We start from the raw sequence: 12541 nt of genomic DNA on the forward strand, positions 1-12541 counted from the left end.
ACACATCTGTGATGTTGAAAAATAAACATAGTCCTTGATAACACTTCCATTCTCCTCTGTTAATGGAGCTACTGTTGACCTTAATGTCTAAGCTCCTTTTAAATTTATGTCAAAGAAATGATGAAGCAGACATCTGAGCCACCTGTCTCCATCATGAGGTTGATGCTCAAGAGAATTGGGTGAGCGTCCTCATTTTTTCTCCCTTTGGGCTGGCTGAAAAACTGTGCTTTATTGTATTTCTCATCTGATGCATTTCCAGTACGAGTGTAAATGTCTTCCAGGTGTTGATGTCAGCATTCATGTTTGCTCAGTGTGTTGCATCTCTAAATGACACCTAGTATATTCTGCTGCTTATATTGGCAACTGATACCTCATTTGTACTTTCACCTTCAGTGGCATTTTGCATACTGTATCAAAACAATCACTGAGAGAATATGTGTTGGAAGTGACGGAGTGAATAAAGATGCTGAGCATAAGTACTTTGTGTCAAGCATTTGACATCTTACGTATAGGTGTAGTTTTGTTGATACAGCTTTTAATGGAATTAAATTATCCTCAGAGAACACTGAATGAACCCAGTGATTATGGAGAGGCAGTAGTGTCTCTATAGTTAAGGTTGCAACCAGCTTTCAATATGAAGTCCTGTTTTAGCCCCATTGTAGCCTTGGCTTGGAAAATTGATTTGGCCTGAAAATTGCTATATTTTCTCTGAAGACAATGAAGAATATTTCTATAAAAGAGGAATAAAATTAATCCAACGATTTTTGAGTTACAGGGCAATTTTATAAAAACTACAGTTTTGAAACCCTGAGTTTGTCCTAGTATGATTTTATCTCCCACTAGCTAAATAATGGTTTGCCATCACCCCTCAAAGTTGCCACTTAGGTAAACCTCCTTGAAACTCACAGAGCAGCTATATTTGAATTTAAAAAAGGTTGTAATTAAGCAAAACTGTTAACAAGTTTTGCTCTCAGCAACTTGAACCCCAATACTGCTCATGGTCACTATTGGGAGATTTTTGATAGAGATTTTAGCAGAAGCAGACACCATGTGTGCATGTTACCTGCAACTGTCGGATTTTGAATTACGAAGAACAAAAGGGCATTTCTGTAGCTGATGGTCAGCAGAGTTCTTCAAGTGGTAGATCCGATAAATGTGGACCAAGGTGATAAGGATTCTGGGTCTTCAGGTGTGTGTGGTATATTATGAAGTGGTTGTAATTTCTTCAGTTGCATCCATGGTCCTATTAAAAAAAAAAAACAACCCTGACCTTTTTATTAATACTCAAGCCCCTAAAGAGATAGAGGAAAATCTTCACAATTCAGATTTTGGGTTATATTTCATTGACAACTAAAACCTTATCTGAAAATGTTGATTAAATTCAGTAGTGGTCTGACATTTAAAATTATTCCTTTTTTAAAGTGACGCAAAGCATCTAATATTTCTTTGTGTCCCTTTGTCTGTCCAATGTGATTGTATTATACCACAACATTTCAAATGTGTAGTTTTTATTTTTCTTTGTTTTCATGTTGTTTACTTTGGCTCATGGAAGAAGCAGTTTTCAAGAACAGGAAAAATAACACATTTAAGAAATTGCCACGATTTGAAAACTAGACCCAGTTCTCTGTCACTGAAGCTTATTGAGAAAAAACATGACAAAGGAGAGTATTATTGCCAGCCTACAAACCGGCAAAGGCTGACTTTCTAAAGAGAAAGGAAATATAGTAAAATTACTAGTCACCCTAGAGGACCCATCCAAACATTCTCTTGGATTAGCAGAAGTGTGCACAGGCCCATTTTGCAGAGGAAGTAACCAAGGAACTGAGTTTGACTTGCCAGTGGTTACGCAGGAAGTTTATGGGCAGCCCTACACTGTTGTCACCTAACAATGCTAACTGGCTTCTGAAAACTGAGCGGCTCACTGTAGGTGGTATGAGGACTAATTAAGACAGATGAGGAACACATGGCACCTCATCACAGCCAATTCTAACTGCCCTTGCCCTGCCCGTTAACTGAGGGCCAGCAAAAAGGCAGTATGACATAATGATTGTCCAGCAAGTTGCATGATGTCATCCACGCTGGCTTGACTTCAGCACAGGGGCAGAATCTCATCGGTCTGCATTTAAGAAAATTGCAAACTCTAAAATGCATTTTCTCTGCTAGTTTCTAGCTTAGCAAATTTCTGTGGTAACAAAGGGTCACATTTTCAAAGGTGTTTAGGCACCTAAAAATACAGATCGGTACCCAATGGAATTTTCAGAAGTACCTACGTGGTTTAATCCTATTAAAATGAATAAGCACTTTTGAAAATCCCACTAGGCCCTTGTCTGCATCTTCAGCAGCCTAAATACTTAAAAAATCAGACCCTAGTGTTCACATATCACAGTGAATGGAGACTCTGCAAGATGGACAGATTTCTTCAGTATCTTGGTCTGTTGTCAATATGCTAAATGCTCACTCTTGGTAGCGGTACATAAGATGTTAAGGGTTGTTTTCTCTCCCGTGACAGAGAGGAACCTCAACCCCAAAGCAGCCTGCCTTAAGAGAAGGGAAGAAGAAAAAGTTTCTGCCGTATCGGCAGAGCCACCAACAACACACCCAGGAAGCCACCCTGGGCTTAGTGAAACTACCAACCCTATGGGTCATATGTGAACACCAGCCAGGTATGTCTCTACTTCATGTCCATCAGTGTAGGGAGAAGGTCCCGTCAATGCACTGGGCTGGCTGTAACTTGTTTTATAGACTTAAGTATGAAAGTGAACAAAAACAAAAATGTATGATTATTCTGAGTAATTTGAGCTACCATTGGACACAAGCCTCTTCCTTAAAGTGCACTAAGCATTTCTATACAGCTGAGCCACGAGTAAGAATATTCAGATGTGGGTTAGTTATAAACTAAAGAACTAGGAATTTTAGGTGGATTCTTTTTATTTGCATGTATTGTTGCCTACAGATATATCCTCTTGGGTCAGGTGGCCTTCATGGTGTGACCTCAGAGGAACTGCTCATGGCTAGGCTAATTAAGCCAAAAATAATAGAGATTAATTGTGTATCCTCAAGAGGTATAAATATCTCACTTGTTTAATTATCAACTCATTATTTCCCAGGGCTGATTCACACAGCAACTCAAATAGTCAGAAGGGGCTTTTCATTTCAAATAGAAGAGGTTTGGTTTCTGGCTAGAGGCCAGACATTTAAATCATACCATTTGCCTGACAGGCATTACTTGACTGTCTGTCTTCACAGTCTGTGTTAGACATCTTCACTAAAATCCTACTTTATTTGGCTACAATTTCAGCTTTCTGTGAGTCCACAGATGACAAACCAACGTTTGTATTGTCCCAAGTAGTCGAGTGGCTACTGTATAATTCATTTGAAAGCACCAGTTGATGATCCTGTACTGAGATATCCATCTTTCTCTCATTAGAATTGGTAACAAATATTAAAAAGTTGCTTTTGACCATGCAAATTCCTGTTAGAATGCCTTTAAAGTAGTACTTCCCTGGCCACTTGGGCTCATTAAAGCTATTATGCCCATGATCAGGTTCCAGTGGCTTTATTTTCACTTATATTTTACAAAGACAAGAGATTACATTTTTGATGTATCAACCATGGATTTAGTATCATAGCTTCTCTTAACTTTAGTCAAAGTTGTGCAGCAAACTCTTCTATGGCATCCTGGAATTTATGCCAAGGTAGCTGTGTAACTTCTGAGAGAACTTCCAAAAGAGCAAGGTGTCATTGAAATTGAACCTTGCTAGTCAATGTATCTGCCGATATTTTTCCATTGCCATAGCAATACCAATCAGCGCCTTCCTCTGTAAACTAAATTGAAGAATTGTTTTTATCTACCTCAAAGCATACAAAGCCCAACTGAATACCTCTAATTTTTGTTTCATTTCACATCAATCCAATAGGCCTCTTCTAATTAGCCAAAAGACAGTCCTGTCAAATCAGCACCAGTGGATTTTCATGCCACTATAAGTATTGAATTTCTCTGCACACTTTTACAAAGCATTTACAGCAAAGAACTTTTAGCAAGATGTAGGTAAAGCTTTAAGTAACTACAGTATTAAGGTAACAAAATCTGAGCACTGATGGAAAAGATGTACTGATTCATTACATTCAACAGCATGAACCTTTAATGATGCCAATTAGAATATGAATAATCATTTGTATAACTTAAAAAGATAAGAGCTTCTGCAGAAAGTGTGCTATTCTTAGATGAAAAATATTAAATGTAGTTTTGGCAAAGACAAATTAAACAATTGTTTGGTTTTTATAGACCTGCAAATTGAGTGTTGCAAATACTTATCCCCCATCCTAAACAATATAAAAATATCATCATTTTCCAGGTACTGGGAAATTTTCAGTGCCATTCTGAAAAAGAGCAGGCCATTAACAGTATTTCCCATGTCAGTTTGTCTAGCTGGTTGAAGTTCTTTCATCTTCATCTTCGCTAGGTTGCGACATTTATTTTTAAAGTTACTCAAACGTATGACAGAGTGGTCCTGTGCTTCTAAACCATAATGGATTGTTAAGAACAGTTTCAGTCCATCACAGCTTTTGTTCTAAAGGTGAAACTTTCCTTTGAGTTGAGGAAAAAATAAATTAGTTTTGGTTTCTCTCTATAATAATCATCAGTGTTGCTTGACACCTCAAGAGTCTAATGGCTTTTCAGTTGCCTACATAAAATGGGTTTAGTGGTTTCAGTCCAGTTCCTGGTATACAGGTTTCCACATTATAAGATTTATTATCCTGACCAGCATCTTAGTTGGCAGTCTCAGCAGAGAGGTCCATGCTGGAATGGACATGGAGACTGAGCTATCTTGTCAACCTCACAAAAATCCCAGGCCACCATCATGACACCTGAGAGGAGTAGGATATTTTTGCAGTGTTGCTGGATGTGATTGAGGGATATAGGACTGCAGGACTCTAAATTTGGTACATTTCATTTGCACTAAATTCGCTGAAAAAAGACCTGAAAAAGAGCTCTGTGTAAGCTCGAAAGCTTTTCTCTTTCATCAACAGAACCATTGGTTTAGTAGAAGATTTTACCTTACCCAGCTTGTCTCTCTAATATCCTGCGACCAATACAGCTGCAACAACACTGTGAATAAGATACAGCTACAGTCTATATAATAGTGTTATTAATTTTTCATTAATTGTTTTACTAATTCAATTTTCTCCTATTTCCATACCAGAATTCCAGAATTAGCAGTAGATATATAGCAGGTGACCTTTCTTCACAAGGACACAGACAACTAACATTATAAGAAGACACAAATCTGACAGGAGAAAACACTTGAAGCAAGAAACCCAAATGCAATCTTATGATCAAAGCTACTGGTCAACACCTGCATCAGAAGTGAAGATGCAAAGATCTTCAGATAGAATTTCAGCCCATGAAATACTCTGAACATATCATTCTGTTGCAAGCAGTGTGTCGCTTCTGCACAATCAGAGACTGTTGTGATCTCTCCACTCATGGTGGAAGTTGCCTTGTGCCTAACCTGAATTGACAAATGCATTGTAACTACAAATTTTATTTATTGTTATGGAACTGTAAAGGTCTACATATAAAGGGAAAAGTTAACATGTTGAAAGCTGATAGAATTTCAGCTGATGCCAGCATTTGTTAAAACCTGTTCACATTCAGAGAACAAAGCCGTGACAACCGCTGACCCTTAGCATTCCCAGCATACCTATTAGTGTCTTAAAAAAGGAAGGGAAAAATCTTTTGTTGTCCTTTCCAGTCCTTTTGCCATATGATTAGTTTTTTCCATCAATAGGAAAATGTTCATTGGCATAGCTTTTTTTTTTTTTTAAATGTTATTTTTGGTCTCTGGTAATCTGAACAGTTATGGTCATAGTCTGCTTCCATACTGAGCTCCATACTTCAAGCCATTAGAAGGTACAGTGAAGACTGCAGGCAGGAACAGTACTGTGACCATAGCAATTCTTGGATTTAAAAAGTGGTATTTTTCCCTCAGACTTTCCTCAAATAAATATTTTTATTTCTAATTATAAACCAAACCTTTTTAGGCTTCTAGGCTTCATTGTAAAGCTTGTAACGTGAAGTGTAAATTGGGTGGGGAGAATCTACTTTGTTAGAATTGCTTTGTTTTCCAAGCAGTAAGTACTACATATAGTACATGTAAAGTGTTAGCTGTACGTAAGCACAAAATGCATTAAATTACAAAGGAGACTTTTCGGGCTGTAATTATGGTGAATAGTAAAATCCTAAATACACCATGGCAGGTAGTGTGATGAACTAGACACAGCTGTGGTGGGCTAATTACATAATGGGATATAAGAGCAATGGTCACCAATCCTTTTCCTTATTGTATACATTAATTATCTTGTCACTTTTGTATGGCTTGTCAGTGGAGAAGAATTTAGTGTGATTCAATCAATTGCAAACAAACCACCCCCTCCCAAGCCATATTAGCATTAAACCATTAAATGTTGCTCCACCAGAACAGTGTCCATAAGTATTCCTTTGTCACTAATGTGTTGATTGTTAAAATCCCTCTGAACTTCCATGGAAACTGTCTTCCACTGCAATGACCATGGGGGAAAACTATCAAGCCAAGGTTGTCTTAGCTATTGTTTGGGTATTGCCTCTTTCACTGGTGGCAATCAACTCACAGGCAAAAAAGGAACAAACAATTAATCATTTTAAATAATTTCAATTAATTTGAAAGAACAAAAAAAAAGGATTGTTAAAACAGACTAATGAATTTAAGATCATGTTTTGGATGGTTCCTAACAAACCAGTTGTTTGTGAAATTAGTGGATTCATTCTATTACTTTAATTTGAATATATCTTCAGATAATATCTGACTATATCTGTGGCCTTGTTCTTCATTTCAGTGTTTATCAGCTAAACAAATTTGTCGCTTATGACGTGTGAAAGTGATCACGTGCCACTGCCGGGCCTTTTTCCTTCTAAGCTTGTTGTCTTTTTGGCTATATTAGACTTTGCAGTATGCCCAGAAGCTTTCCTTCATAAAATAGAAAGAAAAAAACATTTGGCTTATTTTTCACTGTAGCTAGTCTTTTATACAATAATCTTGTAAGAAAATTTCTTGAATTCTAAATATTACTCTTTCTAGATTTTTGAAATCGAAAAAGTTTTCAGTAAAAAGTTTCTTACTTTATTTTACTATATTAGGTAGTAAAAATGTAGGGTTATTTACCATAACCTGTTCATTAATATCAGAAATTTACAATAGCATTGTAAGACCATAGTAGGGTTCTAGCATACTGTGTAGTACCTATGGAGTATTGTAAGAGCTAATTGTCCGAGATGAATTGCTTCTCATCTTGTTCTCCAGTTTCCATTGTTGGTTTATTGCAGATTTGTACCCTGTGTCAAATTTCAAGGTATTGCTGATAAAACCTTTTCAACCAGCAGCAAGAAGTTCAAAAAATTTTCTGTCAATGTAACAGAAAACACTATGTATATAACATTTATGTAGCAATAAATGTGCCATCTTTTTTAACATGGTAAATCAGTGAGTTTTTTAAATTTCTCTTTCATCAGAAATTGTATTGCTTGGAAACACTGTGGCACAAGAGCTTCCCTGTTTACTGTAATAAAAATCAAATAGGTTTTCTAAGCACATGGCTTAAATTGCAGGCACAAAATGGTTTGTTGCTACTCCCATTGAGATGAATGGCAAAGCCCCCATCGATTTCAGTAGGACCAGCAGCCAGGCAATACTGGCACCCCAAAAAAGTGTGTATGCATATGCAAATAGCAAGTGGTAACTGCTGTTGCCACTGTATTGCATACAATTTGCACGGGCACATTCCTTCTTCCTGTTTAAAAATTTAAGAAATATTCCACCTGCCCTTCAAACGTTAGCATGTATCAAACTCCAAACCCTCCCTGTGCATTGACAAGGTGCTTGAGTTGCTTTCAGATTGACTAGGCAAGTCTATGCAAGTTTGGTGCAAAAGTTTTGCACAGTTTAGGCTTGAAACATTCACAAACATTTTTTTAGCTTTTTTCCTATCATTACAAATGAAAAAGGAATTGGGTGACAACTATACATATATAAACGATTACAATCAGCCAATGGTTAAATCTGTTTACAGCTTGTAATCTGCAAATTAAATTTTTATCTCCAAAATACCAGGGGATAGGCGGGCTGTCCTATACATTTTTCAGTTCATTTTTCAGTGTGTTCATTCTCAGTCTTCAGAGCTACTAGTTACAATGTAGCTTTCAACTCATCCTGTTTTTTTTTCTCTTGAAAAAATGTCTTGAAAATGATTGTATTAACTAAGGCCTAGTCTACACCAAAATAGGTTTGCTATTTTGCTCCTTTCCTCGCGTAGATGCAGCTTATGCTGACGAGTGCTTTTATGAATATAGCTTATACTGCTTCTCAGAGCAAAATATCCTATACCGACAAAAGCACTTCTATGTTGGTATTAATTGCATCTGCCTGTAGGCTTTTGCCTGTCTAGAAACACAGTACACACATTCTGCTTATTAGCAACACACTTTTCAGCAAGAAGTTGCTATTTTCTGGCAGTTGCTAGTAAGCGGAAGGCAGGTTTGTGAGGCAACAGCCAGGTAAGGAAGTGCTGGGATGTGCCTTCCCTCGCAAACCTGCCTGTAGGAGGTGTGTGGCACGTTCCAGCGCTTCCTTCCTCAAACCTGCCTGCAAGTGGCGTCATCTTTAATAAATAAATAAATAAATAAATAAAAAGCTAATAAGCATGCCATTGCTAGTACCTGAATCCCATTAACACTTATGTCACTGGGATGGAATTGGTTCCTGAATCCCATTAACACTTATGTCACTGGGATGGAATTGGTTCCCCGGCAACATGTTTCCATTAACTGGAAATTGCTAATATCAGGATTGCCTATTACTTGGAATCTACAGTATTGTGTAAATATATATATCTCACTCCCCAACTGACATTATTATACCGGCAAACGTTTCTAGTGTAGACCTCGCCTAATACTGTATAAGAGGCTCTATCTCCATGGAAATAAAACCAGCCTATACGTGTGGGGGTAGTGAATACTTCTGCCATCTACATGGTATTCACATAGCATAATATTGCAATGTAAACCTTAACTCTCATGGACTGTAGGATTGATCTTTCTGATGCTTTCTTCAGCACAGAACATGCTTCTATCCCCATACATTTTTTCTTATCCTGGTAATAATTCTACCTTTTAGCTCTACTTTCTCATCAAACAAACACCTGCCCTGTCCCACCTCTGAATGTCAGAAAATGACAAACTGAGCTCTGTGTGATGAGTTGAAAATATCATATTTTTTAAACTCTCCTTTTCTTCACCTTCCTTCTCTATTTCTACCATGCCTCTGGCCTGTTTCCATAAACTTTCTCTCACCCCAATCTTCCTTTAATTTCTTTTCACTGATACATTCCCTTCTTCTTTGTCTTCTTTCTTGTTTTTTCTTTAAAAATGTAATAAGTTTGCCGCTTGGGCTGGGCACTTAGGGGAAGAGGTGCATGCTGGGCTGTCTGTTAAACTAAATCCTATTAATGATCTGTGAGCATCTGAAACGTTTAGGTAAGGCTTTCTGTCATTCCAAAACTGAGGGAAAGGCCAAAAATAGAAACCTGATTTCTCTCTTCTCCCAGCATGAAGCAGAAACTGTTGGACTCTCCTCTTAGACTCTCACTGCAGAAAAATAGTCTTATCCATCCACGAGCTGCTTGAGGCCATTGCAGAATAAGGGAGAAGATGAAACTGAACCTACAAGATATTTCAGGTACTGCGTAATACAGTTGTCTCTTGAATCTGCAACACTACCACTCAGCACTTCATAACACATTTCAGCTATAGCTTTTGAAGTGATTGTATGAAGGAGGGAAACAATTTTGTCCCCATTTTGCAGATTGGGAAACTAAGGACATGGCTACACACACCTTATAGAAAACTTTAGCTGTGGTGTTTCCAGTGCTATCAGGGTTGTGGGGAGGGTGTTGTACTGCTTTAACTCAACCAGTATGGTTAATGCAGCACACCACCCCTCACCCACTAGTGCTCATGCAGTTATATCCATGAAGAGGTGCGACCTACTGATATAAGCTTATTCCCCTCCCCTAAAGGAGCAAGTTATATTCATACAAGGCTTTTATACCAATATAATTGCATCCCCACAAGGAATTTTACTAGTGTAACTACTTTTTTAGTTAAAACACACCCTTACCCAAAATAGTTATACCCGTTTAAAAAAAATAAATCAACTGTATAAACCAGGCCGTAGGCACAGCGATTGTGTGACTTGTTCAAGTTGTCATTGTCAAGCTGACATTGACAAGTCAAGCTGGTGACTAGTTCAAGTGAGTTATTGGCAAAGCTGAGAATAGAATAATTTTTTCTGAGTCTCAGTCTGGTCTCCTATCTACTAGCCCACACAGCTTCCATAGAGTTTAAAGTAACAACTGTTGATAACTAATGAGAGATGATTGATATAAGGATGAAATGGGCACAGAAAAAGCTACAGACAGAATGGCAGCCAAGATCAAATCAACAGGAAAAGCTGAAGGCTATGGCTGACCACATAGTCCAGAACTGCCAGAAAAATCAGGTCAGTGCTAAAAATGTTCAAATTTTGGGAATGTAATATACTGTGATATACAGGAGATCAGACTAGATAATCGAATGATCCCTTCTGGTCTTAAAACTATTAATCTAGATCACTGCAAATTAAGATCTCCCAAGATGGTATTCTGTAGACAAGAGGACAAAAGCTGCAGTTTGAGGAATGGTTTTATACAGACATTATAACTAAAACACCACTCCTATAGGGGAATAAGGCTATGGTTTGGCATCTTCCTTTCCAGCACTGACCTCTCAGTAGAGGCCAATCTGCTTTGGAGGCAGGGATGTCAAAAGTGCCAATTTAACTCAGGCACTAACTAAGACCCATCACAAGCCTTAATATGTCTGATTGTGGGAAAGTCATGAAGTGGCAAGACAACTTCTCAAAAAGTGGCGATTCATTATGCTCCTGAGCGTCCAGGTGCTTTACTCCTCGAGATACAGTAATTGATCTATGACCTGGCTGGACTGCCAAACTGCTGCTCCTCAAATGGCTTTTGTTTTCCTGGCTAAACCCATTTCATTTAAAAACTCTGTATGCTAGAAGAAGCTCTCATATGCAACTCATGTCAATGGAACATTATTATAGACCGGATTATACATGCAGATTAGTTGGAAAAGTCCTTCGGCAAGAGCCGGAAGGGAAGCCTTATGGGTGTGGTGTTGTTTATTATGTATATTGCAATAGCGCCTAGGACTCCCATCCTGGAATAGGACCCCATTGTGGTAGGCACTACACACAGCACAAAGACAGTCCCTGCCCCCAAAAGTTTACAATCTAAGGGCTTGTACACCACAGGAATGTTATATCGCTATAAACTGAGGGCTGAATTTAACCTGAGCTAGTTATATAGTATAACTCCCCATGTGGACAAACTTATTACATAAGAGTTGCTTTATTTCAGTTTAACTTAAACCCCTTTCAACGAGATATAAACTAAACTGAAGAAAACCCCTGCTCTTCTGTAATAAATGTGGTCACATAAGGAGTTAGCAGTATAACTAGCTTGATTTAAACGCACACCTTAGTTCATACTGGTATAAATACAGTAGTTTAACTATACCAGTATAATTCTTCAACTGGTAAAATTTTCCTTTGGAGAGAAGCCATCTGTGTGAGACAGACAAGAGACAACTGGTGGATACAGGCAGACAAGGGGAGCACAAAGAAAGGATACAACGTGATAGGCTGGGGTCCCAGCACATCAGCTGCCTAAACATCAAGATTTTTGTCGGCATCACAGCAAAAGAGAGTTTTAAGAAGGGATTTGAAGGAGGACAATGAAGTGGCTTTGAAGATGTTTGTGGAGATTTCCTCCGAAGCATGAGGGGCAGCATAGCGGGGAAGCATTACAGCACTTGTTTGACAATTTAACAAGTGGACAAAAAGAGCTAGCACTGCTGGCTGAGTGGAGGCAGGAGTCAACATCTCAATAGCATATGAGAGATGTTATGTTGGATGGGGCAGGTCTGTACAAGGTTTAGAACATCTAGACAAGTAGTTTGGTGTTGGATGCAATGGGAGAAGGGGAGCCGGGAGGGTGATACAAAGAGAGGGGTGACATAGTCAAAGTGATGAGCTAGGGCAGCAAATTTTGCAGCAGCATTTTGAATGGATATAATAAGAAGGGCAAGGTTGCACTTGTCAAGGCCAGAGAAGATGATGTTGCAGTAGTTGCAATATGAGATGATGAGAATTGTAGATGTGTGGATGGAGAGGAAAGGCCATATCTTAGACAGGTTTTTTTTAGAGCTGTGTTTGTTCAACTCCTAGCACAATGGGGCATGGATCCAGATAGGGTCTTTGCTGTATTGCAACATAAATAATAACTTAGTTGTATTGTTAAATAACTAAACTATCTGATTTACCCAACACTATCTGCCTAATTGAGATACATTAACACAATACCAGTTTAAAGTGTCTGGACTCTGATT

At 38.2% G+C, this 12541-nt stretch overlaps 1 protein-coding gene and 1 long non-coding RNA gene across 30 annotated transcripts in view; one reads left to right on the plus strand and one right to left on the minus strand.

The window, feature by feature from the left end:
• TCF12 (transcription factor 12) overlaps window positions 1-7507 on the plus strand; it is a 273293-nt gene extending 265786 nt beyond the window's left edge. For 26 of the 27 annotated variants that reach the window (XM_067555900.1, XM_067555903.1, XM_067555909.1 and 23 more), the window contains 2 exons: window positions 2510-2663; window positions 5205-7507. In XM_067555900.1, coding sequence (XP_067412001.1) covers window positions 2510-2652 — 143 coding nt within the window. In that variant the 3' untranslated portion in view covers window positions 2653-2663; window positions 5205-7507. The remainder of the gene's footprint in view (window positions 1-2509; window positions 2664-5204) is intronic. The other variant, XM_067555916.1, reaches the window with a different exon arrangement.
• LOC137158212 (uncharacterized) overlaps window positions 514-12541 on the minus strand; it is a 69023-nt gene continuing 56995 nt past the window's right edge. For 2 of the 3 annotated variants that reach the window (XR_010921330.1, XR_010921328.1), the window contains exon 6: window positions 514-1243. This is a non-coding gene — a long non-coding RNA (uncharacterized lncRNA). The remainder of the gene's footprint in view (window positions 1244-12541) is intronic. The other variant, XR_010921329.1, reaches the window with a different exon arrangement.

This window comes from Emydura macquarii, unplaced genomic scaffold (assembly GCF_026122565.2).
Source record: "Emydura macquarii macquarii isolate MOO-44397 ecotype Brisbane River unplaced genomic scaffold, CSIRO-AGI_Emac_v2 contig_1644, whole genome shotgun sequence".
NCBI classification, from domain to species: domain Eukaryota; kingdom Metazoa; phylum Chordata; order Testudines; family Chelidae; genus Emydura; species Emydura macquarii.